This window comes from Pieris brassicae, chromosome 8 (genome assembly GCF_905147105.1).
Source record: "Pieris brassicae chromosome 8, ilPieBrab1.1, whole genome shotgun sequence".
Taxonomy (NCBI): Eukaryota; Metazoa; Arthropoda; class Insecta; order Lepidoptera; family Pieridae; genus Pieris; species Pieris brassicae.
The window spans coordinates 16,350,216-16,376,466 of NC_059672.1; the positions used below are offsets into that span (position 1 = coordinate 16,350,216).

The following is a 26,251-nucleotide window of genomic DNA, read 5'->3' on the forward strand; positions in this document are numbered from 1 at the left end:
GTGCCGTGCGCGGGGACCCGTACGGGGGGATGAAGGAGTCCTGGAGGTTGAGTGGAGTAGTGCGCCGGTACAGTTGTGCGCTGCACACAATACACCTCTTTGGTCTGGATTTCCCCTCACACGGGAGGCCGTGGATTAGCTGACCACGGTCAACCGGCTGTGGTATCCCGTAAGAGGGCTACCAAGCGAGAGTCGGGGTGTGGGTGGGGGGGGCGTCGGCGTGGCACGGGACTCGGGGTGAGTTTGCGTCATCGTCTCGGGATGCGAACAGCTCCGTACTCTCTTGCGGCGTGCGGACGCGCCTGCCCCTCTACACGCTGACTCTATACCGAAGGAGTAGCTCTGACGTCGCTTGCTGAGCAAGGGACGTCCCCGACTTGAGGGCTCCGTGGCGGGTGGAGAGCTCCGACGGTGAATCTATTTCATACCACCACATGGATAGAGAGACAAAACACACAAACCAACAAAAGGCTGCATCCACAGATGCGCCTAAAACTAACAAAAACAGGGTTGCGTCGCAGGACGTGTTGAGGTGCAAGTCACCAGTGACACGATACTCTGATGCCCCTATCTCGCAAACGGATGCACCCAATAGGGCAGCGTCCGAGGCACCAAAGGAGAGGGCAGCGGCTGAGGAAGCGCCAAACCGGGATGCACCCTTAACCGTGCCCACTCCAATGGTATCTCATACACCACCACACAAGGATGCGTCCACTGTTGCGGCCAGGCTGACTGCGTCGGTCGAGCAGAAGATAGCAACTCCGAAGGATGATACAGCAATGTCTGCGTCCATAGGGGGAGCATCCGAAGCAAGATCGATGCGGAAGACCGAGGCTGCGACGATGAGCACGTCCAGTGCACAAACCTCGACCATGGACATGTCGGCCCTGAAATCAGCGATTCAGGAATCGACTCCCAGGATGGTCCTAAGCTCCTCAAAAAGGCGACGGCTCAGGAAGGCCAAAAGAGCGACGGAACAGCAACAGCTGATTACCGGCTCTCAGAGGATACCTGAGAACCCTGGAACTGCCCCCGCGGTTACCACAACTGCAGGACGCGGGAAAAGGGCACCGAAGCCGACTGGGTCCTCTGCCGCGCTCAAGCCTATTGGCTCTAGGTGCGGTAAAGGACCTAGAGGGGGGTACCAAACCAAAAACCCAAACCAAACCAAACAACAAACAAAGGGCCAGAAACACGATCGGCCAGAGGAAACCGTGACACCGACTGGGGAGAGTAAAAGGGTTAAACCTAACAAACTCCGGCTGGAGTCAGGGACCTCGGCCAGTTACGCGGAAGCGGCAGCATCCTACAAAGCCAACGAGCTTTGTGTTGCCGTGATGACTGAGCCCTTTATAGACATGACACAAGAACAGGCAGATAACATCCGCCTACAAATCGAGGGTAAAATCCAAGATGAGCTCATGGCGGATCTTGAAGCTACCCTAGCAACTGAACCCAACGACATCAGATTCCGGGGAAGAGCCCACTTCTCAGATGGTGTCCTCAAAACTTGGTGCGAGGATACCTACACGCTGGGATGGCTTACCGGAGCATGCGATGTCATCAACAATCCGATACCGGACACCAAACTGGTGGTACGGCCTCAGTCAGACATTCCGAAGAAGGTGCCGTGCTTACTGCATGTTCCAGAGTTCACTGGTAGCACGGAAACTTTACGGAAACTGATCACCAGGCAAAACCGCCACCTAAACATCAGATCTTGGACCCTGACTCACGAACGTAGAACACAGGACCCGACAGGCGTATCTTTGTTCCTTCGTGTTCCGGAATATGAGATCTCAAAGATCAAGGCACACGAACGTCGCATCTACTATCTGATGGGGAACATCTATATCCGAATTCTGGAAAAGGATGAACCCTCAGTGGTAGCTGCCGCCACAGTAACTACTGCCAGTACATCGGGGACGGGATCCTCGGGGCCAAAGCCGCCCTCGTCAACGACGGAGATAGCCGCGGTTGCCGAGGTAAACGTCCCCATGGAGACAGTTCAACAACCACCCTCACCGGTGCAACTAACCTCGGATGACGAGTTCTTTCAGGAGACAGGGGGGAGTGAATTCAGCGACAGCTGTTTGCGCTCCTCCCCCTAACCGGACTGACCTTATCCAGACCAACCTCCAGCACAGCCAAACAGCGTCGGCTTCACTACGCAGACTGCTGGAGACCAACCCGAAGACCATTGCCGCGATCCAGGAGCCGTGGATCAGGAATGGCAAGGTATGCGGCCTGGGTAACATCGGTGGTAAACTTTTGCTGGATACCTCAGTAAGTAACCCAAGAACCTGCATTATCATACCTAAACATGTACCAGCATACCTAATTAACGAACTGTGTTCAAGGGACCTTACAACCATTAGGTTACCTAGGGACGCACATCCAGACATCGTCCTGGCGTCCGCCTACCTACCGGGTGACGAGGACGTGCCCACTCCAGAACTCGGCCTTCTGGCTGACTACTGTGAGAGGGAGAAACTGGAGCTTATAATCGCAGCAGACTCCAACGCGCACCACACGCTATGGGGTAATGCAAATACCAACGCTCGAGGTGAGAATATGCTTAACTTTATTCTTAGCAATAATCTTATCTTAGCAAACAGCGGCTCTGAACCAACCTTTATCAACGCACGCTCGCAAACCATAATCGATCTAACAATGGTGACCTCTGGTCTGTCAGATCACATACAGGATTGGCATGTCTCCAGAGAGCTATCATGCTCAGATCACAGGTGGATCCGCTTTACAATCAAAGGGGAGCTACCTAAACCACAACCACGACGCATACCTCGGAGAACTGATTCAGTAAAATTTTACAATATAATCGGCTCAGAGGTAAGCAAACTAACAATACCAACCACCATTGATGTACAAGACATAGACAAACATGTAAATAACCTAACGTCCCTACTCCAGACCAGCTTTGAACGGTCGTGTCCCCTTACCATGCCTAGGTGGGGGAGTAGACATAACTGGTGGTGCCCCGAACTGGAGAGACACCGAAAGAAGGTCAGGAAGCTGTTCAATAGAGCAGGAAATACCCGTTTACCTGCCGACTGGGACAAGTACACAATCGCGAGAAGACGATTCAAAAAACTTTTACGCTCTAGGAAGCAAGAGTGCTGGAGACACTTCTGCACCAGCATTGAAAGCAACAACCAGGCAACCAGAGTGAAATCATGCCTCTCTAGTGAGCCTTATCACTCAATTGGTTGTCTTAAAAAACCTGATAAATCATTTACAAAAACCGATGCAGAAACATGTGAACTACTGATGGAAACACACTTTCCAGGCTGCATAATTGCCAACGACCAAGCATGGCAACCCTACTCAGAAAGTGCCACCACCGACTCAGACTGGAATGTAGCTCACAAAATAATCACAAATGAAAAAGTAACATGGGCAATCAACTCCTTCCTACCATTCAAAGCGGCTGGCCTGGATGGCATCTTCCCAGGCCTACTAAGATGGAGTGGAAACCTTTTGGTGGACTATCTTGTCTCAATCTTCCGAGCATGTATAGCCCACCGCTACATACCCTTGAAATGGAGGGAAGTGAAAATAATATTCATCCCAAAACCAGGCAGAGAGGACTATACCCAGGCAAAATCCTTCCGACCCATAAGCCTCACATCTTTCCTGTTAAAAACAATGGAGAGGCTTGGAGATCTGGAAATACGTAGCCAGGTATCGCTATCCAAATTCCTGCACCCAAATCAGCATGCCTACAGCCCAGGCAAGTCAACGGATTCATCACTCCACAACGTTGTGTCTCGCATTGGCGACTCCCTGAAGTTAAAACAGTCAACCCTTGGTGCATTTATTGACATCGAAGGCGCTTTTGACAAAACAAACTTCACGAGCATTACCAGAGCACTCGTTACATGTGGAGTATCATCAACCCTGATAGGGTGGATAAACAACATGCTAAAACAACGAGCTATACAGTTCACTGTTAATTCCACGACACGGGGCATTGTCAGCAGAGGCTGCCCGCAAGGTGGTGTCTTATCGCCGCTACTGTGGAACCTCGTAGTTAACGAGCTCATCACAGAACTCAACGCTGGCAACCTCTACACAGTGGGTTATGCGGACGACATAGCTATCTTGATATCGGGAAGCTTTGAAAGTACCCTATGCGATCTCATGGGAAGGGCTTTCAAAGTAATTGAGAGATGGTGCAACAAGCACGAGCTATCTGTCAACCCATCAAAAACAGAGCTAATACTCTTTACAAACCGGAGGGTTCTGGGACCACACAGGCTTCCAAAACTCTTCAACACACAACTCAAACTCAAAAATGATATAAAGTACTTGGGTGTGATTCTGGACAGTAAACTGCTCTGGAACAAACACCTAGAACACAAACTGAGCAAAGCAACGATCGCCTTCTATCAATGCAAAAAGATGCTAGGCGTGAAATGGGGCTTATCGCCTAAAATAACATTATGGCTATACACTGCCATAATCAGGCCAATGCTGGCCTATGGAGCCCTGGTTTGGTGGCCAAGATCTGAACTTCAAATGGCGATCACGAAACTGGGACGCTTCCAAAGGCTTGCCTTGTCCGCTGCTAGCGGTTGTATGAGAACAACTCCGACCGCAGCAATGGAGATAGCCCTGCAAATCTTACCTCTAGACCTACACATACAGCAGGAGGCGGCACTTGCGGCCATCAGGCTTATGGTATTAGACCTATGGGGAAAAAACCACTACAGTTCACACACAGTGATTCTCAACAGGGCAATAGAGTACCAACCTCTTATAGCTGCGCCATGTGACAGAATCACTAATCAATTAATATTCAACAAGAAATATCTTATACAACTGAGAGAAGAGGAGCAAGATCAGTCGCCCCTGAATGAGCTACGTATATACACTGATGGCTCAAAAACAGGGTGTGGCTCAGGCGCTGGTATTTTCTCCTTTGATCTCAACATCAACATACACCTACCTCTGGGCACACAAAGCACAATCTTCCAATGTGAATGTGTCGCTCTAACCGAAGCAGCCAGAGCCGTACAGCGGATGGGAGTCAACGACTTTTACATTAAGCTCATATCGGACAGTGCATCCGTGCTGATGGCGCTCGGTAACGAAAACACAAACAGCAAACTAATACTGGAGTGTCACGAAGCACTGGAGGCAATAGCTCTAACAAATAGAGTTACCTTACAGTGGATTAAGGGACACAGTGGCTCTCTCGGCAACGATGCAGCCGACGAGCTTGCGAGAAGAGGCTCTGGTATGATACCTGCTGGCCCGCATCCGCTCCTCCCCTTGCCCTTCTCGCTAGTTCGAACCTGGATTCGCCAGAGATCCACTGTACTCCAGAATCAACGATGGTCGCGAAGTGTAGATTGCAAACAGTCCAAAATGGCTCTGCCGGCTGTGAACCCGCAACTTACTAAGCGACTTCTAAACCTGAACAGAACCAATCTCAAAACAATCATAGGGACAATCACGGGCCATTGTCTCCTTAACAAACATCTTTTCGTCCTAGGCGCAACAGACAGCCCCTTGTGCAGAGGCTGTTTCAGCGCAGAGGAATCAGTCACCCACGTAGTCCTGGAATGCGAGGCTGTGGCTAATCAACGTACAAAAATCCTCGGAACAGTGAGGTCGCTCCGCGAAGCCTGTGAAGTGCCCGGGAGACTTCTGTGCTTCTGGAAGGAGTTGGGCTGGCTAAATTAGCCAGGGTTTCTACGCACAACGGACCGACTACGTGTCTAAGTGCGGAAATTGAGTCCACCTACCTAAACCTAAACCTATAGCGAATGAACATTGTGGTACCTATATGAATAAATGATTTTGACTTTTGACTTTGACTTTGACTTATTACAAATATATCATACATTTTTTGTTTTCTGTGCAAGTCAAACCCTATCCCCAAATATATAGTTATCTCCACAGAACATTAGTTGCAATAAAGCCGCCTAGTCGTTTTACCAACCTTGCAGTGTTAATTATATGCTACTAGTATTATTTTCTGTTGTCTGGTTATATACCTACATAATTTCTATTTACGTATTTACATTGTATATTCGCGGATGCTTGGCAGAACCATGCTACTTTTTTGGGAGTCCTCTCGCGAATTGTGTGCTGATATATTGCGGGCTACTCGATTGTTGCCTAGCTTTTCACACGTGTATATATATATCCTTTCTATAACATGTTATAAATAAGTCAGAAAGAAACAGTACATCCATGGATTCGTGGCCAAACAGATAAAAGGACTGTGTTAAAGCCAAAGGCGGCCATTTCGAATAGAATATTTTTTTTATTCTTTGCTGAGACTTTCATAAATATATATGTAGGTATAGATTTTAATAACATTACAATACTTCATTAAAAAATGCATTTTCATTTGTAACAGAACTTAAGGCTGGGTATATTATCACAAATGCTCCACGAACGAGAATAGCTTGTACAAAATACTTTTGTATGTAACTGGAGTCACAAGTTACATTTGCTACCGGCTATCTATGGCTGTCAAGCGTCATGTCCTCGGATCCATTAGAAAACCGCACCAAAGCTGTGCCAAAATATATTACTCAACATTGTAGATAAGCGGATTTCACACGATAAATACGAACGTAAACAACTGTAACATATTCAAAAGTTAAATTAAATGCCAATAAACATCATCTTATCACAAAAGAGATATGATCGGATTATTACCTGTAGCCGAGTTTCATCATCGATCGGCGTTCCACAACTGAGCGTTATTTAAGGCATTATTACAGCGCACCAACTCTATTTGGAACCATACCAGTGAAGTATTTCCGAACAACGACGACTTAAGGTCCTTCGAAAAAAAACGTACCAATCCTTAAAGGACGGCAACGCACTCGCGAGTGATACCACTTTACATTAGGTTAGCCTCCTGCCAGGTTGTCCCAAGTTCCATAAAACAATGGTGAAAAATACACACCGTTTAGTAGTTGACTAACTAGTTGGCCTATCATCTCTGGCAACCCGCTGAAACCGAGCTAAACACAGGGTAGAATAATCACAAGATGCTGCTACTCATCGACCTAAGGTGCTTCATATACATAGATTTTAAATAAAAGATTTTTAAAAGGAGATACAGACGGAGCAAGTTGAATGGAATTTGGAAGCATATCAACAGCTTTATAGTGCAGAAAAAAACACCTCACCTTAAAGGCACGCTTTAAGGTCCTGGGCCTCAGATTTCTTAATAATAGCAGCATAGCTAGCGGGTGATCAGCCTTCTACGTCTGATACACGCCATCGACATTTCGAGTCGTAAGCATGACAGTCTCCTCATGATGATTTCACAAATGTCCAGTACTGTACATCTGGAGTTTGAATCTACGACCTCAGGAATGAGAGTAGCCGCTGGATTAATACTGCTAAGAGATTCTTAAGAACTCCGAATAAATATAAGTTGCGGGCGAGAATTTCCGGAATATGTCATGTCAATAAAAACCTTATCAAATATTTTTTTTCATTAAGACGGTGATAAGAAGTCACTTTTTTTATCACACGGTGATAAGAGGTTACTTTAGAACCCCAAAAACACTTGTTTGCGATGGATTGTCTTGGAGTCTCTTAATACAAAAATCAACTATGATTATTAGTGGATGAATGATGAAGTTAATCGATAATATAACACTTAGGTAGGGCTCTACGAATATAATTTGGATACTTTAATACATCTAGACACATTTTTTATACAAGATTGATAGCTCTATAGTAATAGGATTCTTGTGAATTCGATTCCATACTAGATTAATAGTTTTTCAAACGAATATTGATCATTTCAGAAAACAATTCATTTTAATATAAAAGTGTCAATTTTATCTAACAAGGCGCGTCATATTTGCAATATAATCTAAATTCCGTCTATCGTTGAATTATTCAAGAAAAATTGAAAAGATGCTATGAACGATATGATATGACCAGACAGAGTGGGTAATAAACTATTTCAAATCCTTCAGAATGACGTTATAAATTGAATTTTTTATATCTAAGTGGTAATTATCTATTTTTATAGATCTTTAAAGACATTGTTATTACATCTTGCATTAACCAACTTCATAGTACAGAAAATATGTGTGTGTCACAATATGTGTGTTTTAATAGACAATTATGTCTATGTTAGTTTCTAACTAGATGTCTAATAGTCTCATCTAAACAAAGGCTTATTTATTCATTCCCTGAATTGGCATAGTTAATACGCTATTTATTGTTCTCCATTCAAGGCACTCTAAAACATAATAGAACTATAAGACAGCGCGAAAGGTTTATATATATTTAATGTGTGATAACAAGACATTTTTAAAAAGGTTACAATGATCTAGTAACAAAAATTAATTAAAAATTAAGTCCATTAAGAACCTACAATTTGCATGGAATGAAACATATAGGTAGCCAAAACTGTGTTTTCGATCTAATAGAATATATAAATAACTAGACAATTTAATAAACATTGACATTCGACATGCCGATCGGCTTTGCGAGGATCGGTGGGTTGTTTATTCACAAGTCTAACCTCACTTTCTTGAAATGCAATAGCTACCGAGGCATCGCGCGCAATTTAGTTGCGCTGCGCACAGATGTGTCAGTCATAGATAAGCATAGCGAGATAGAAAAGCAATGTAACCAGCCATTGCCAGTCTTTATTATATTCCGTGACGACTTTTCACCGTACTCCATCCGAGTGAACCAGATAAGGTCGGAGTTCAAGATTAGTGCGTAAGATTCTTTAAGTAACTGACATTTTCTCTTTATTCTAACCAGTGATTGCTGAATAAACTTTTATTTATATACATTTATTAATGACAAATATGTTTTTACGAAATATGACCGATCAAACGAAACTAAACCCCTTACGAAATCATTGAATTTAAGCATATTATAAAGCACCGTATTTATTCACGTGACTTTTTAAATTTTTCGATTTTGTGACAAAATATTATCTTTCATTATGTTCCGAGATTTCTTTATATTCTTGATCGTAACTTTAACGACGATTAAAGTGGATCGACTCGTCTCGAAAACTAAATTCACGAATTTTATAGGTTTTAAAAGGACTGCAAGATGTTTAAAGGCTTTTATTATCAATTACTGATATTTTCATCAATAAATGCCATATTTATATCGGATTACCGAGTAACATTGTTTTTCAAGTTTTGTGATAGCATTGACCTAATAATTGATGTAAGGACGTATTTTATATAGCTAAAAGAGAATTTTTCTACTTAAACATATATAATTGCTTACAAGTTTCATTAAAGTTGAATTTTTTTCACGGCATTTTGCTCTACAGAGAAGTGTGCATGCACATTAAAAAACCTTGGCCCCATTTATCTTTACCTTTTTAAAAACATTATGAGATTATTTTACAAAAAATTTAGTCATTTAAACAGAGAAGTCGTCTATATATATCTATGTATATTTCGAAATAGTCCACGATCTCGCGTTTCAGATTAATATTATTATTTCCAAATTACATTTAAAAGTATTGAAAAATTCTTAAAAGCAGACTTTGAAATACTAAAGGAATGTGATTAAATTGCTTAATAAAGGACGAAATATCTTTACAAAAGCAAACAATTGCCAATCTCGAAAAACTAGACAAAATTGGATGTCTTTGAAGCGTTTATGATGCTTCGGGTTGCCAGAGTACATATAAAGCTTAATTGGCACTTTGTAGGGTAAAGTAATATTAAATTTATAGAAATGTAGCGGATATAGTTTCCCGTGTAGCCAAAATAATCCCCAAGCCATAAATTAACATATTGTCAGATGAATAGCAATTCGTTGTGGCGAAAACCTGTAATGTACAAGTCTAATTGGTACTCCAGCATCTTATGCTATAAATGCCCAGAAGTATTTACAAAGGACTTACACAAGTTATAGGTAGAAATAAATAAGCCATCGTCGTCTAGACGCCTCTAGTATATAACAGCTTATAAGCTTAAATCAAATCAATTTAAAAAAAAAATATTTCATAGCCAATACAAAGTTATATAGTATGTAAATAATATTGGAAGTTTAGGGGCAAAAACACTAAAGGCAAGGGTCATTCAAGTTAAATAATCGCCCATGGACGTCTATTGCCAGTTGCAGGCATGTACTTATATTATTTGTATTTTTTTTTGAGTGCGACTTCGCATATAATAATCACTCGGACTTCGTACTACTTCTGCTACTACGTGGAGAACACAGCATGACCCATGTCCGACCCGTGTCCTGTGTCAGGCACACCACACCCTCTTGCTTATATGGAAAAGTCTTCTATGAAACAGATGCAGCCTAAGTTACAATACAGATAATGTTACTCATACATATCGATAAATTTCAAGTATTGTTTGACGACATTATACTACATTTATCATTTACACAGACGAAGCTTTACGTTTATAAAATAAGATTTCTGTAGTTGTTTATTTTTAGAATTAGGTTATCAGTTACGGAATAGTTGTATTAATGTAGTAATTAATGAAAGCAAAAGAAAATTGGTTTTTCAATGTAAATTTCCAGAAGTAAGTGTATTATATTTTCCCCGTTGACTTAATCAAGATATCAATCGTATTCTTTAAATACGTAACAGTCTCTACTATAACGTAAGTGTATATGAAAAAAAACATCGCATTTCGCGTTTTCCTATATGTCTTCATACCTCTGTACAATGTACTATTGGTTTAAATATAGAAAACATTCAATTTAAGAATTCCATTATAAGCGACATGATTGTGTTAACAGTTTTTGACAATTCAAATACTAAGCTCACTTATGTAATAATGTAAAACGCGTCAAAACGCATTAAGGCAACTAAAATAAAAATTGTTGACACTTCAATAGAATCCAACTAACTACGAAATAGAAGCAACACATATTTTTCACAGATTCGAATCCAGACTACTAAAGTACAATGACGGGTGACTAATCAGCGTTAAAGTTTATTTGTCTTCAAAACGCAGTTACAAACTGTTTTCCAACAGTTTACGTGATCATTTTCGAATCGGAAAGTTTGACGCATGAGTTATATGTTTCATCGATTTGGGATTCCAAAATAAATGCAGATATCCAATAAACTGCACAGTTAAGAGTTATTTAAGCTGTCCATATAAACACTTTTTATCACTTTGCAATTTATTTCTTTTTTATGAACTAGACGGTCGGCGATCCGCACAACGATATTTGTAACTGTTTTGTTTCTCGTCTGAAAATAGTCTTAACGACTGTATAATATTGTGCTTTTAAGACGTTACACCAAGTCTTCCGTAGACATTTTAGACCAACTAATCATGAAGTGGTACAATAATAGAAATAAAAAGTGTATGATTTTAAAATATGCTCCAACGTCTTCTGCATTTTAAGACTGGAGAAAAAATTACAAATTATTAAAAAGGTCTAATAAAGTATCTCTTTATAGCTATTCTGAGTAGTACTCTTAGCTATTATTGAGTTTGTTATTTATGTAACGAATACGAGTTGAATGCTACATTGTTCCATGACATGACTCTTAGACAAGATGTATATGATAATCTTCCCTCCATTCACAGCTAATTTTCGCAGACAGCTAGTATCCTAGATGGTAGTACCGTAGTAGTAATATTTATATACAGTTATCTTTCGCGTACTAAGCATTGAATTCGTAACCACATTTTTAAATACCTTTTGAAAATGTTGACGACAGATTAAAAGGAAGATACGGTTTGCGGTACTGAACGGTAATCACCGAAGCCAAGTGGTTCCTTGGATAGTCATTAATGTTGTGCATTCAGAGTACGGTGCACGCAACCTACTGCCACACTTAGAGATTAAAACTAATTGCTCTTACAATGCGACTGTACTACCAGCAGCTCTATCATGAGTGACAAAGTATTGAACGTTAGAATCTGCTAATATTTGTACGAAAAATCTTGAGAGAATTAGTCTTGAGCGTTGTGATAGATAGTCAACGATTACTCTACGCGATAAAACATATAATTAAGAAAATCTAATCGTTAATATTAGTAGGAATGTTTATCTTTCGTTAGACAATTTCTGCATGTTATTTTATAATTAATCATGCTGATTTAGTTCATAAATAAAGAATGATATACAGAAATAAATACAGTAATATTAACATTAATTTGTACAAAAAGGTATGAAAAATACTTAAAACCTTTTGGTTAGTACTCATATATACCAATTAAGTTTTTTTTTTTGTTAATTATCAATTTACAAATTTTTTTTTAAATCTTCATGAAAATTTCAAAATTATCTTATATCATTGGCGTGCGACTCTCATCCCTGAGGTCCTAGGTTCGATTCCCGGTTGTGCACCAATGGACTTTCTTTCTATGTGTGCATTCGAGGAAACTGGCTTGCCTTAGACCCGATAAGTTGACGGCGTGCGTCAGCCACAGAAGACTGATCACCTTCTCGCCTATTAGATTAACAAATGATCATGAAAACAGATACAGACATCTGAGGCTATGACCTAAATCTTCATCGTTAAGGGTTATTAACATAGGCATTGAAGCATTTGAAGTAACAACCGTTCCACCGTGAATCGCGTTGTTATCCTGGGCGAGCGGACTCTTCAGCCGTGGAAGAAAGAGTTCATGCGTCTAAAAGAAGCGATGCTGACGCATCCTTGCAAGCAACCAACCTCCCCCAGCTCTTCAAATCGGGGCAAATTGGCTGATGTGCGTATGGCCATTGCTGTGTCCATTCCATCATTCATGGCCATAGGGGGCTGTAACTTCACCGGACGATCGCGTGGTGGGATGCGGATGAGGCTACGCAGTAACCGTGTCCTGCCTCGGGCGGTTGCTGGTGGCGCCGTGGGGTTTTAGTCGGTATGCACAGCAGCGAGTCCTACATAACGCTCTACCTGGAGGCAGTCGTTTCCGTTCGTATTAAATTTAAATCTGATTTAAGATTACCCAAATATTGGTGACTGCGTAAGTGTGTCGTTGAGTTAAACTGGAACTAAATTTAGAATGGATTATTTTGGATGCGGCGTGTCGCGGCTCGCTAGACGAACGCAAATCTAAACATTACGCATACGCCGTCTGAGATCCTCGTTTATTACGTTTTTATTAAATGGTAATTAACATGATATTAGGTAAATAAGTGATTATAATGTGGCCGGTGAAAGTGTTGTTAGTGTTTATTTTTACGAGATGTGTACTTACAGAGCTCATTATTGGTATGTATATTCTTCCGGTATCACGTTAACTTAGTAGATTTAAATCAGGGATTGCCACTCAGTAAACAATTATACCATAGCATGGCCAATGAAATTCATACACAATCCGGGATGGTCATTAAGTGGCCAATCTTACTATTCGAGCATGTCCAATAAAGTCTATACGAATCTTATCCTTTTTACTTTACTTTGTTATTACAATACCTCTAAAAGTCTCTTCTATATTGTTTACCTACTTTATTTAATTAATGTTTTTGCTTTTTATCTGCGCGGCTTTATGCACGTAATCATAATAATAGTTGTCTAAGAGATATATTATACGATTAACAAGTAATATTGATATTTACTAGTAATTTTTATTCATATGACTTTAAAAGTACAATGAAATGTGACGTTTTAAGTTGCTTTCAGGTGGCATTTTCTATACCGATGATGATGATTCGAAGACGGCTCTAAAAGTAAGTGCAGCGAGATTTAACTTCACAGCAGAGATAGTACAAGTATCCAGACGTGGAGCTATTCTGGAGATAAGTGAGCAAGTGTGTACACTGGCACAGGTAATGCAAATACAGATAAAATATTTTATGACTATGAGCAGTGGAATAAGCCGCGCGCGTTGCGCAAAGATAGTACGTTAGCCTCCAACTCCTGCTAAAATATGTATCCTATTTAAGTTTGCATGTGATATATAAAATCTTATTTGTCAGATTTATGACTCTGATGTTGTAGTGAAATTTGATTATTAAAGCAATATCCACAATTCATCAATAGTTTACTGCATCGTCAAGTAAAGATTTTTGTAAATTATATTAAATACCAATACCATTTAATTTATTGGTCCTTCGTTTTTATCTGGTTCTTTGTTCTCGGAGGTCAAGACTCACTTTAGATCACTGCACCAGTGGAGTACATTATCAGCTATAAGTAAAGCCCATCTATGTGTTTACATTTGAATTTTAGAATTTCACTACTCAACGTGTATCTGATATATAAAATCTTATTTATCAGATTTATGACTCTGATGTTGTAGTGAAATTTGATTACTAAACCAATATCCATTATTCATCAATAGTTTACGGCATCATCAAGTAAAGGATTTTTGTAAATTATATTTAATACCAACACCATTTCATTTATTGGTCCTTCGTTTTTATGTGTTTACATTTGAATTTTATAATCAATAAATTATCTTTGATAATTAAACAATATTTTTATTATAATATTGGTAAACGGTACAGTTTACGTAAAAATTACAGGAAGGTGTTATAGGCTTCATAGACGGCACTGGAGGTCTTGCAACTGAACACGTACAGGCGATTTGCGATGTGCTAGAACTACCTCTAATAGTACTTCAACATAATGACTTGTATACTAAGAACTGGTCTTTAATCAATTTGTATCCTAGTCCTATTGCCTTTAATATGGTAAGAATATCTCGTAACCTGAACTTATTATTTACCCTTAGTTACAATAGCTACATATAGAAGAGAAGCCATAAATAATCAATGTGTATTTTCCTAATAAATACTCATATTAAAGAAAATCCTCTATTTAGGACAAACTTAGCCTTAGGTATCTACCAGAACATGGTCTATATCTAGTATTTCTTATATTTAGAGATTTACTCGTTTGTATGTGACCAGCTTTTTGTGACACGTTGATTTTGTGCGCCCATTTCTTGACTGTGCATTCTATACGAGAAATGTTCATTGCTCAATTTTTTTTCTTAGATCATTATTGAAAGTCGTGTTTGTCAATACGCAAGTAGGTGATCAGCCTTCTGTGCCTGACGCACGCCGTCGACTTTTTAGGTCTAAGGCAAGCCGGTTTCCTCACGATGTTTTCCTTCAGCGTTCGAGCTAATGTTAAATGCGCACATAGAAAGACAGTCTATTGGTATACATCCAGGGATCGAACCACTAGGCCAATACTGCTCAGATACCTAAATTACACTCTATTATTTTCTCTTACTAGTGTTGCCTAGAAAAATCGCTTTGAAATTTCAGTGGTTAAAATTTCTTACCAGGTTGTCGAACAACTAGTAACAGTGAAGAACTGGAACAATTTTACGATACTATACGAGAAAGGGCACAGTATTATAAAGGTGCAGGATTTACTGAAGCTTGGAAATCCTATTGAACTAGATTTAGTGGCAGTGCGGGAACTAAGCGGCGACAACTACAGGTAAGCCAGAATATATTTATTATTCAACTGCCTTATACAGTTTAATCACTATATATATACATTTGTGTATATTATGTTTTTATATATACAACAAATAATTATACTAACGATAAATATGGAATCTGAAGCCACCGCTCGTAACTCTGAAGTACTGTTCTCTCCTTTGGGTGGGACCTCCCCAGTACCAGCTCTTTCCGATTGACCGTATTCAACTCAACAGCTCATGCGAGCCTTCTGGTAAAGTGAGTGTTCATGGGCGGCAGTATCACATAACAACAGATGAGCCGCCTGCCCGTTTTCCTCTTATTACATTAAAAAAAACATAATATTAAAACAAGTACACAAAGATTAAAACATTTAAGAAGGGAAAAAATCAATATAAGAGAACACTTTATAAACGGATTGAAGATACGTGCTTTACGTAAAGCACGCGAAACGTTGGAAAAAATAAATTTAAAATTATCTAAATAATTATAAGTTTATAATAATAATACATAGTTTCAATCCGTTGGTGAAGTGTTTTCATAATGTGTAGAAGCTATGTTAACAGAAGACATTACTATAAATCAATGTAAATTATATATTTAACTAAGTAATACCTAATTCGACTGTGTTGTGTGATGGTTTTAAAGTGAGGGTATGTGTGTGACGGTGTGCAACTACTAATTATCATTACTACTGTTTAAAATAGCAATAGAGAGACTATTCCGTCTCTAGACCGCGTCAGATTTCTGCTTCGTGTTTGATCTCAGTACTTCATACACGGCGACTATTTTGGGTTTAGGGCATATCATTCATCGAGAGGACTCGGGTAGACCATGAGTGCATGGCTGGGGTTGGAACTCAGGGAAGATGAAGGGAAGTCGCACACTGAATAGTCTAAGCCAACACTGGTCCTTGTGTGTCACTCTCTCTCTTTAACATCTACTATATTGCATTTTTATCAATATGGTCTTCAATTAATGTTCAACAACTTTTTAAGAATTAATAATTAAGACGTTTAACAGAAAAGTTCTAATAAATGCAAAACATTGTGGATATACGAACTTTGTGGTGGATTGCTCATCCGAGAAATTAGAACAAGTTCTACGACAAGCACAGCAAGTGGGGTTGATGGCAGACGAACATTCATACATATTTCTATCACCCGATCTGTTCTCTTTAGACTTGACTAGATACAGATATGGAGGAGTTAATATGACAGGTATGTTTTCTCCTCTAATTGGAGTAAAATCATTTTCCCGTCTCATTTGAAATTTAAAAAAAATAATCATTTGCAATAAAAGTTTAACATACATTGAAAAGATATTAATACAAAATAAGGGTTTAAATAAAATTTCTTTAACGAATATAATTGTTAAATTATATCGTCCTTTATAAATTATATATCAGAGCCAATAAAAATGTTGTCATATTAACATATATTGCCGCGAAGTTGGTATTGTATTTTGTTCGCCCTTTAACTAGACAAAAAACAATTTTCAGGTGTCTTTCAATAAAAGAGCGTAAAACGCTTAAAAGAGCGGGATCGCAGGGAACCTTCTGGCAATGTTAGTGCCCATAGTATCACTTAACATTAGGTGAACCTTCTGCCCGTTTGTAATAACAAAATGTAATGTTTTTACGGACGCAACGTTACGCAACCATATTTGTCGAAAGTATCCGTAGTATATTAGCGAAATATATAATAGACATTGCTCTGTCTTCTTTGATGTAGTTCTTTATTCTCAAATTGTTATTCGTAAACAAGTTTTATTATTTTAACTTCATGTACAAAAGTGAAAACTCGCATTTAAAGTGTCTTGGAAAATACTTTAACGGGTTCAGACGCATTGAGTCATGCCATCGACTGATGTATGAACGCAAAGCTTGTATATTTTATTCATATCCACATCTCGCTTAATAAACTTTGCATGGCTCTGTGGTTTATGCAATCCCTTTTATTTAAACAATAAAGTTATCAAAGTAAAGCGATATTAGCCATTATTTTATTAAACCATTTCAATTATATCGCTTTAATCAAACATGGGACTCGAATTATTGATGTACGATTCCATTAGCTTTTACTACTCTCACTCATGAAGTCTTTCTTTTCTTATGTATATGCAAAATTAATATTTTCTTAAATTAATAATTACTAGACCATAGGTTAAGCTTTAATAAAAATCACCTAAAACCAAATCTATAAATATTATTAGTTGTATAAATTGTTCTCGCTTTTATATATTTATATCCAAATTTTCCTTACTAAAAAGTTATACGTAACACAACCCACAGGTTTCCGCCTAATAAGTTTAAAGAACGAACAGCTATGGGACTTTACAGCGGAGTATAACGAAGAAACCGGTAACACTGAAGCTGTTATTAAAACGAAGGCGATGCTCATCCATGACGCTGTATTGATATTCGCTAATGCGTGGTCGAAAGTGAACTACCTGCGTCAGAACGAAGTGCAACATCACATCGAAGCTGAGAGCTTGAATTGTGATTTATATGATTCATGGGTGTATGGGTCGACTTTGATGGATTTTATGAAGACGGTGGGATGATATTCAAATCTTAATCCCTTTTTTAGATAATAAGTTGTATTTAATGCATGTTACTCAAACAAGTTGTTGTCTATATAATAAGGCATATCTCTGAGATTGCAAAAACTAACACAAACACAGCGCACGCTTATAACAACTCTCAGCTACACTCTCAAATACATACAAAATTCACTTCACGCATACTTAATGACTTACACGGCTTGTGTTTTGATTAGTTGTAACACTAAGACTACTTTATACTTAAGATTTTTTTTAACTAGCGATAGATGAATTTTGTCACAACTATATTTCTGTAATGAATAAAGTTTTATGCGCCGTAGCGGTGTTAGTAATATACTTGGTGGTTCTTTATTTATATATTTATTAAAGTACACCACAATGCCTAAAGCGGATTACGTACCTGATAGCTGCTTAACAACGCTTTTTCAATTTACTCGAATACAGAATATATCAAGCTCTGAATAAGTAGCGTTCATTCTGTTGTATTCGGAAATAATTTGAATGTCAGGTGCCTGACTATGGTTGGTTTTTACAGACGGAATCTGGAAGGTTATGTTTATTTGAAACTTGCTAATAAGAGACTGGTTTCGATTCCCAGCACATCATGATAGCTCATTGAGAGTTTTCACATGATTAATCTGTTTTTTTTTAACCAGGCTAAAGTAAATGGGCTTACAGGGCCACTGATATTTGATGGCTTCGGACAAAGAAACAACGTGATATTTGATATATTAGAGTTAACACCAGCAGGCAATCAGACGGTAAGTAAAATTATTTAAGGTTTTTCATATGAATACTAATTCGTATTACGTCAAAATGAGTTTTTATAGAAATTCAGTTTGAAAAAAAAATTATAATATTGAATATTTAAGAACTATATATTACAAGAGTTGTTGATTACACGTGTTGACTGAGATTTGACAGTTTAGGCTGAACCTTGGAAATACGTAACTGGAATCGACTCTCTTTGTAGTCATGATATCATTTATATACTTTCAGATAGCTACGTGGCAAAATAATCAATTAAGGATGAGTAGACCATTGGTACCTAATCCGGAAATTGCAGAGGAAACAATTATGAGAAATAAAACGTTTAAAGTACTTATTTCTACGGTACGTTGCCCTGATATTTTTACCCGATTCTGTACTAATTGAGTCCATCAAAACTTGAATATGGTGCTATATTCAACATTATTTTTTATTAACTAAAGTCTATTTGCAATATTTGCTGACTTTTTAATAATTTTTAAGAATTCGTAAAAATACGGACGCTCAAATTTGAGCCCTTATTGAGCATTATAAACATTCGTGTAGCATGGAATAAGGTATAGTTTATTGTCATTAGAGATTGACGTCCCAAAATAAGAAATGAGGGATAAAAACATAAAACAAACAAGTTATTAAATAATATTATTTATATTCATGGTCTTGGCGCTTTTCGATATGTAACCGGAGATCTTGTCAAAATTTCCATATTATAAAAATTAATATTAATTACACTTATTAATAGCCTACCGATATACTCGTACTGTAAGTCCCTATCTTTCGTAATCGTAACTAAAATTATTGACAGACCCCACCATACGGCTACATAAAGGAGTCAATAATGAAACTTGAAGGGAACGATCGCTATGAAGGTTTCACCATCGATTTAATCGATAAAATAGCAGACATATTAGGATTTAACTATGAATTCGAAGTGGAAGGCGACTACGGAAGTTTTGATGATGATACTCAAAAATGGAGTGGAATGGTTCTGAAGCTCAGAGAAGAAGTAAGTAAGAAAGGCAGTTCTGATGTGTAGTGCTATCCAAGCTAACATGATAGCTTTTTTGTTTGTACCGACTCTTTACAGGTACTATAGATGGTTCTGGCAAAACCCGCAGAAATAGGTAGAATTAGCTCGCTAAGATAATATTTGTCTAATATTTAGATCTCGCTATGTAATATATTTAAAACAACAATTTTAGGCAAATATAATTCATGGAAATAATTTTGTTAATTATATTAATCTTCTAAGAGGATTTAATAAAGCAATTACACGGGAAAACTTAGTTGAAATTATTATTATATTTCAGAAAGCGGAATTTGCAATTTGTGACTTCACGATGACAGCAGAACGGCAAAAAGGTATAGATTTCTCGATTCCATTCATGTCTCTTGGAATCGGAATTCTGTACAAGGAGCCAAGTAAACAACCTCCAGAAATGTTTTCGTTCATGGCTGTCTTCTCAAAGGAGGTAAATACTAATTTTATGACTTAAATACTTTTGTATAAGGCGCTATAGTGTGCGTGGATGACGTAAGAAGTTTCTTTCTGTGTCCATTTTTTATTTAAAGCATCTGCACTCTGCATGCCGAGACCATAACTTATTATGCTCACCTATATGCATGCGATCGGTTAGCATAATAGAGTTTTTTATGATGCAGAACACAAAAATACATACAACCCTTAATTATCACCCCTCTACGATAAACCCCTATTTTTATTGAACTAAAAAAATGTTTTCTGGAAATAATATACATGGCGAAACAACGTTTGCCGGGTCTAGTTATTAATAAAAAACACGGTTACGTTTTATTCTAAGATTAAAGAAGCCTTTCCTTATCAAGACGAATCTACGTAACAGACGAAAAATGCGTGCCCCGAGCATGATTATTTGTGAAGGCCGGCAATATTATTTGTATATTTAAATAGCAATACCAAAACCCCTTTTAGGTATGGTACTACATGGTGCTGGTGCAATCAGCGCTAGGATTAATTATGATATTCGTCGGGCGAATTTCTCAGAAAGAGTGGCAGAACCCGGTACCATGTGAGGAGCAGCCGGAGGAACTGAGCAATCAGTTCAGTCTTGCCAATTCTGTTTGGCTTATCATTGGGTCTGTTATGCAGCAAGGATCGGAAATTGCACCCATGTAAGCACAAAAACATAGTTGTAGTTTTTGTATTATGCTATTCTGACGAATAATTGAAGTGTGTATAATATGTTATTATTATTTAAAATATCTAACGCATGTTAACTTTTATTAAATAAACTGTTCTTAAAAAAATTAAAATGATTCTGTTTTGAGTTTAGCGTATGTTTTAATAATATCGATATGCATAGTTCTAAATCGTCGTGATCGCTATATGTACGTAGGTATATCGATTGCATTAGTGTAAAGTTTTGTTATTAAACAGTTCGTTGAAAACAAGTATGGTTACAGCAATATATTATCCCTGCCAAACCGATTATGACAGGAAAACCAAATACTGAAAGTTCGTGTAGCTTTTAATGTTTTTAGCTTGTATTAATTTATTGCAAAAATATATTGGAATTTTTAAAAATAGGTTTCTACAGGAATATTTACACACGTTGTATTTATCAATAAGTAATTTTAATTCGTAGCGACATTTAAAAACTGATGGACAAATACTGATTTAACTGCTTATGTTATTGTCAAGTTTCATTAAAAAAATTCAGTATTATTATTATTAAGAATTTTTTTCCAATACTAAAAGAATGTGCCAATTAATTCATAATTGTAAGTTTATTATATATAGCCTGACTACTATATAGAGAGTTCTGGAAAGGGTTGGAAGAGGCCTTTACCCAAAAGGGTCCATATCCACAAGTGACTAACAGTACTACTAAATTTAGACATAAGTAAATACTAATAACATTTGAACTGACTGATATTTAATTAAAAAAGGCTCTATCATAATTATTAATTGAATTGTGAACGAAACTTATAACATTGTCATTTCTAGTGCCTTGGCCCCGCGTATAATAACGAGTGCTTGGTGGTTCTTTACGATGGTTATTGTAGCGTCCTATGTGGGGACTCTAGTAGCTTTCCTCACTGTAGAGAAGAACGTTCTTCCCTTCCAAACCGTTGAGGAGTTGTTTAATCATAAGTCCATAGCCTACGGTTGTAAGAAAAAAGGATCTACTAAGGATTTCTTTAAGGTCAGAACCATTTTAGTATCGTCTTGTTATGAAATAATAAACTATTATCGACATGACGGATTTTTTTTTAATACATAGGAATCCTACATAGTTGACTACTGCCTATCCCTACGCGATCAGATCTGTGACCGAGACGCTAGACATTAGGAGAGTGTCAATTCTCCCCGTTTTTTAGAGATACATAATAATTTTACGCATGCAAAGCAGTGTTGGCCCAGTGGTTCCAGATTGAGACTCTCATCCCTGAGGTCGTAGGTTCGATCCCAGGCTTTGGACCATTGGACTCTCTGGATCTAACGATCGTTTGTACGGTGGAACAAAACATCGTGAGGAAACCGGCAAGTCTTAAATGAAAAAAATTACGACATGTGTCTGGCAGAAAAATTATCGCTTACTTGTTTATGAAATAAAAATAGCATACGCTATACGCATATATTATAGACCTGGAATAATAATTTTACTATTCTTCAGGAGTCTACAAATCCAATCTATTCAAAAATGTTTCAAAAGATGCACTCTAAGGGATGGCTGGTCGTGGATAACGATGTAGGAGTAGAACTGTATGTTGACTTTTTATTAATCCTTAAACGATTTTTATATAAATTCTTAAGAAGAAAGAAAGTTCTAAAAAATCTTGACTTTTTCGTTTAATTATTTAACACAACTGTCAACGAAGACGTAAGTTACGCAACTTACGTCTACGAATAAAATAAACTAACAAAGTTGTCTTGGTCTGGTGTTTGAAACAAAATAATAGTGATAGTACTTATTTTTTTATCTACTTTTCAGAGTCGAAAATTCAACGTATGCATTTTTCATGGAATCCACATCAATCGAATACACAAAGGAGAGGCACTGTGACTTATTACAAGTTGGAGGATTACTTGATTCGAAAAGCTACGCAATTGGTATGAAAAAAGGTAAGAAAGTGAAAAATACATGAGAACTTACGAATCAGGCGCAGCGCTAACCAGATCCATGCAACTTCCTTGCAATCGCTGCCCACTAATCCCAAGGGGACGAAGAATAATAATAAAGGTAGCAAAATAATGTAAACTTACAAATAGCAATAAAAAAATAATATATGACAATAATAATATTTCTTGAATACAGACATTTTAAAACATTTTTGTAGCTGCGTAAGAAATCCTTAAGAATTTAAATTCTTTCCGAACGGACTAGGCTACGTTCTTCATAATTTTTTAGTACTTATGTATTTTCTCCTAATTGCTCTCTCAAAATAATCGTGTAAGCAAACTATATTTTATATGTTTTTGGTATTCTTGATTGAAGTTGATGTTCTGAAAAGAATTTAATTTCCAGGTTCACCATATAGATTCTACATAAATGACGCTTTAATCCAATTAAAGGAAGCTGGAGAGATACAGAAGCTAAAGGATCTCTGGTGGAAAGAAAAGAGAGGTGGAGGCAGATGTGGAGTAAGTATTACAATTGGGTGATCACAGGTCTGCAGACCATTTTTTTCTACGGAATCTTACATGCATTAAAACTTAGTAGAACATAAACTTGACTTATTTGTTATCCTGCTTTATGATATAACTAAAGTTGTTACTACAAAAAATTTTAGCTTTTGTAACAGCTTTAGTTCACGTATAAGATCTCCCCGACTTATGCATATTCTGCGATTCTACGTCGGGATTAAGGTATAGTCACCGAAGACACAGCCTCTTTGGTGACAAGTAACAAAAATCTTAATCAAATGCATTTACGAATAACTATTACACGAGTCGTAAATCGTACCATGTGATGGAAATGCGTCAGTAGCAATTATGTCATAACGGAATTAGCATACCGGATGTGAGACTGACAATTATGGAAAACTGACGTTGCAAATTCTAATTGCGTGAAACTGATTTAGTTTCAACTTCTAACGGGATAAACTTGTGTTTCATGACTCACATCTTTAGGTATGTAGATTTAGTATCTAAGAATTAACAGAAGAATTATTGCGGTTCTTATTTCAAAGCAGCAACATCTCATACTTAAACTCTGTTTAATCATCTCCTATTTACGTGTTAAAGATTAATGCATATTTCACATTTCATGCATTCATAGTTTCTACTAAAAGATTCTACTGAAAATGGTTACCTAATTTTATCATTAGTTCAAGCTACGTTGCATATTTTTATTATAATAGCGTATATTACTAATTGCGTTTATCCACAGTAATTTTTAATATACTTATTTTAATTTTCACCTATTAACTATACCCTTGGACAGGACTTGGCTTACTATTTGTCATATTAGAATATAAACGTATAGGCAGGTTGTATACAGTCCTACTCATAGAGAGATTTATTTGTCATTCTGATTGCTTAACGTCGTGTTAATAGATGTCTAAAGAATGCTTGATTTATTTATTCCAAGGCGGGAACAATAATTTTTAGTGTATTTTTGTTAAATTTTGTAGAAAGTATTATAATCTATGAAATATGTTATTGAGGCGGTAATAAATAAGTTTTTAATAGCTTCTTTTCATTTCAGTATGACGGTTTAACAAATAGACCAATATTATTTTTTAACGAATATTACTCGAAAAGCTAAAAATAACATAGAAATTTTAATGCTTTTGTTGTTCTAGGAGACGCAAGATGAGGCTCAAAAGCAACTAGGAATGAAGAACATGCTAGGAGCTTTCGTGGTGTTAGGAGTTGGTTGCTGTATTGGCCTACTCATATCAATTTTGGACATGCTTTGGGGTGTATTTAAACGAACAGTTAAATATAACGTGAGTTCTCACAAGTAATGCTTCGTTTAATACAACCTTGTTGAATTTAAACATTTAAGACCTTACGAAGGTTTCTTGTGGTAAGTTATAAAATGTATGGTAAAAATACTCTTCAAGAACCGTTTTTTTTTCAATACTTAGTAGATTTGATTTGTTGTGTACGCAGTATATGCCGTTGCGGATACTAACACCTGCCATTATCTTTGCTTGCTAACTGAATCATTTACACAATAATACTACACAACACAATGAATTATGGGACATAGGCTACATGTTGTATCAACTACTTCGAAATTGAGAGTATAATCATGTTACATTTAAATTTCAGACCACATTTAAATACGAATTGATAGAAGAGCTAAAGTTCGCGCTAAAATTTAGTGGAGACATAAAACCTGTAAAGCGACCACCAAAAACAAATGACAGTTCTGAAGCATTAGCAGAAGAGGGCAAAGATGAAGTTAGGTCCCTAAAATCTGTACGATCTGGAAGGTCCACGGACACAAGAAGAACTACTCACTCGCACAGCTCCAAACATTCGTCTGGCGGGCTAAGTGTTGCGTTTGCAAGGCGACGCGAATATCTTTAGAATAAATTTGTTTGAAATTATTCGTCTTAATATTACGTATCCTTCATAAAACGCGGAAGGACAGATTATGTGACCTTGAAAATGAAAAATCACTGTCTTTTCAGTTCCACACAGGCCTAAAGATTTATTAGCTTCTTTTGTTTTACGACATAAAAGTATTCTGAACCGCAAACACATTTTAGGAAAAATTATAGGGTATCCGGCTATAGTAATATTTTATCTTATATTTTCTAAGGAATGAACGAACTTGGCTACTTCACTAATGTTAGAATTTCTTATACTTTACGAATACAATATACCAAAAAAAAATAGTGTTTGTATGTTGTCAAAACAGGTACAAATATTTTTCACTTAACGTGAAAAATTAAGATCTTCAATACACAGATGAAGAGCAGTGTTGGCCTAGTGGCTTAAGCGTGCGACTCTTATCCATGAGAACATACGTTCGATACCTGGCTGTGCTATAATGGACTTTCTGACAATGTGCGCATTTAATAATCGCTTGTATGGTGAAGAAAAGGTAGACCAACTACTTGTATATGAATTAAAAATGACCGAGAAACGGATACCATCAGAATCCAACATCCAAATAGGATTGTAGCACAGAAAGATATTTGTTTATTTTTAGGCTTTAAATAAAATGCATACAAACGACAAATGCTACTCAAAATTCCGTTAATATCCGAGCGGTATTCCAAAAAAGGCTTATCATGAATTTTAATTTCACTAAAAGGGTTTCAGTCAATTGATTTGATATGGGTAAAATTTAATTTATACGAGTGTCCCATAAAACTCATCACTCATCGACTTGATTTAATGCGATTATATTAAATGATATCAATAACACTCAAATAAATATGAGTTAAACGAATGTAAAGGAAAACTTGTAGCTTCAGTGATTATTTTTTCACACATTTCCCGACTTTAAAACTATAACTTTGCTGGAAGTTTCTTCTGCCGATGCTGTACAATATTGTTGCTTTTAACTGGTTAAGGTCTGGCCTGGTAACGTTCTAATCTCAACCCAGTGCTGTATGT

The 26,251-nt window shown here is 37.4% G+C and overlaps 2 protein-coding genes across 2 annotated transcripts; both read left to right on the forward strand.

Moving 5' to 3' along the window:
- The first annotated feature begins 809 nt into the window (after window positions 1-809).
- Window positions 810-5,556, forward strand: LOC123713469. Its single transcript, XM_045667147.1, has 4 exons — window positions 810-1,985; window positions 2,061-2,238; window positions 2,361-2,566; window positions 5,519-5,556. Exons 1-2 carry the CDS (start codon window positions 819-821, stop codon window positions 2,109-2,111), a joined length of 1,218 nt encoding a protein of 405 aa, XP_045523103.1. The 5' UTR covers window positions 810-818; the 3' UTR covers window positions 2,112-2,238; window positions 2,361-2,566; window positions 5,519-5,556.
- Window positions 5,557-13,029: 7,473 nt separating this feature from the next.
- On the forward strand, window positions 13,030-25,233 carry LOC123713787 (glutamate receptor ionotropic, kainate 3-like). The gene is made up of 17 exons (XM_045667630.1): window positions 13,030-13,189; window positions 13,601-13,746; window positions 14,446-14,613; window positions 15,216-15,373; window positions 16,381-16,577; window positions 17,651-17,913; window positions 18,579-18,683; window positions 18,922-19,035; window positions 19,496-19,696; window positions 20,001-20,162; window positions 20,642-20,841; window positions 21,677-21,875; window positions 22,347-22,435; window positions 22,665-22,795; window positions 23,199-23,314; window positions 24,478-24,624; window positions 24,953-25,233. Exons 1-17 carry the CDS (start codon window positions 13,123-13,125, stop codon window positions 25,211-25,213), a joined length of 2,724 nt encoding a protein of 907 aa, XP_045523586.1. The 5' UTR covers window positions 13,030-13,122; the 3' UTR covers window positions 25,214-25,233.
- Window positions 25,234-26,251: the final 1,018 nt, after the last annotated feature.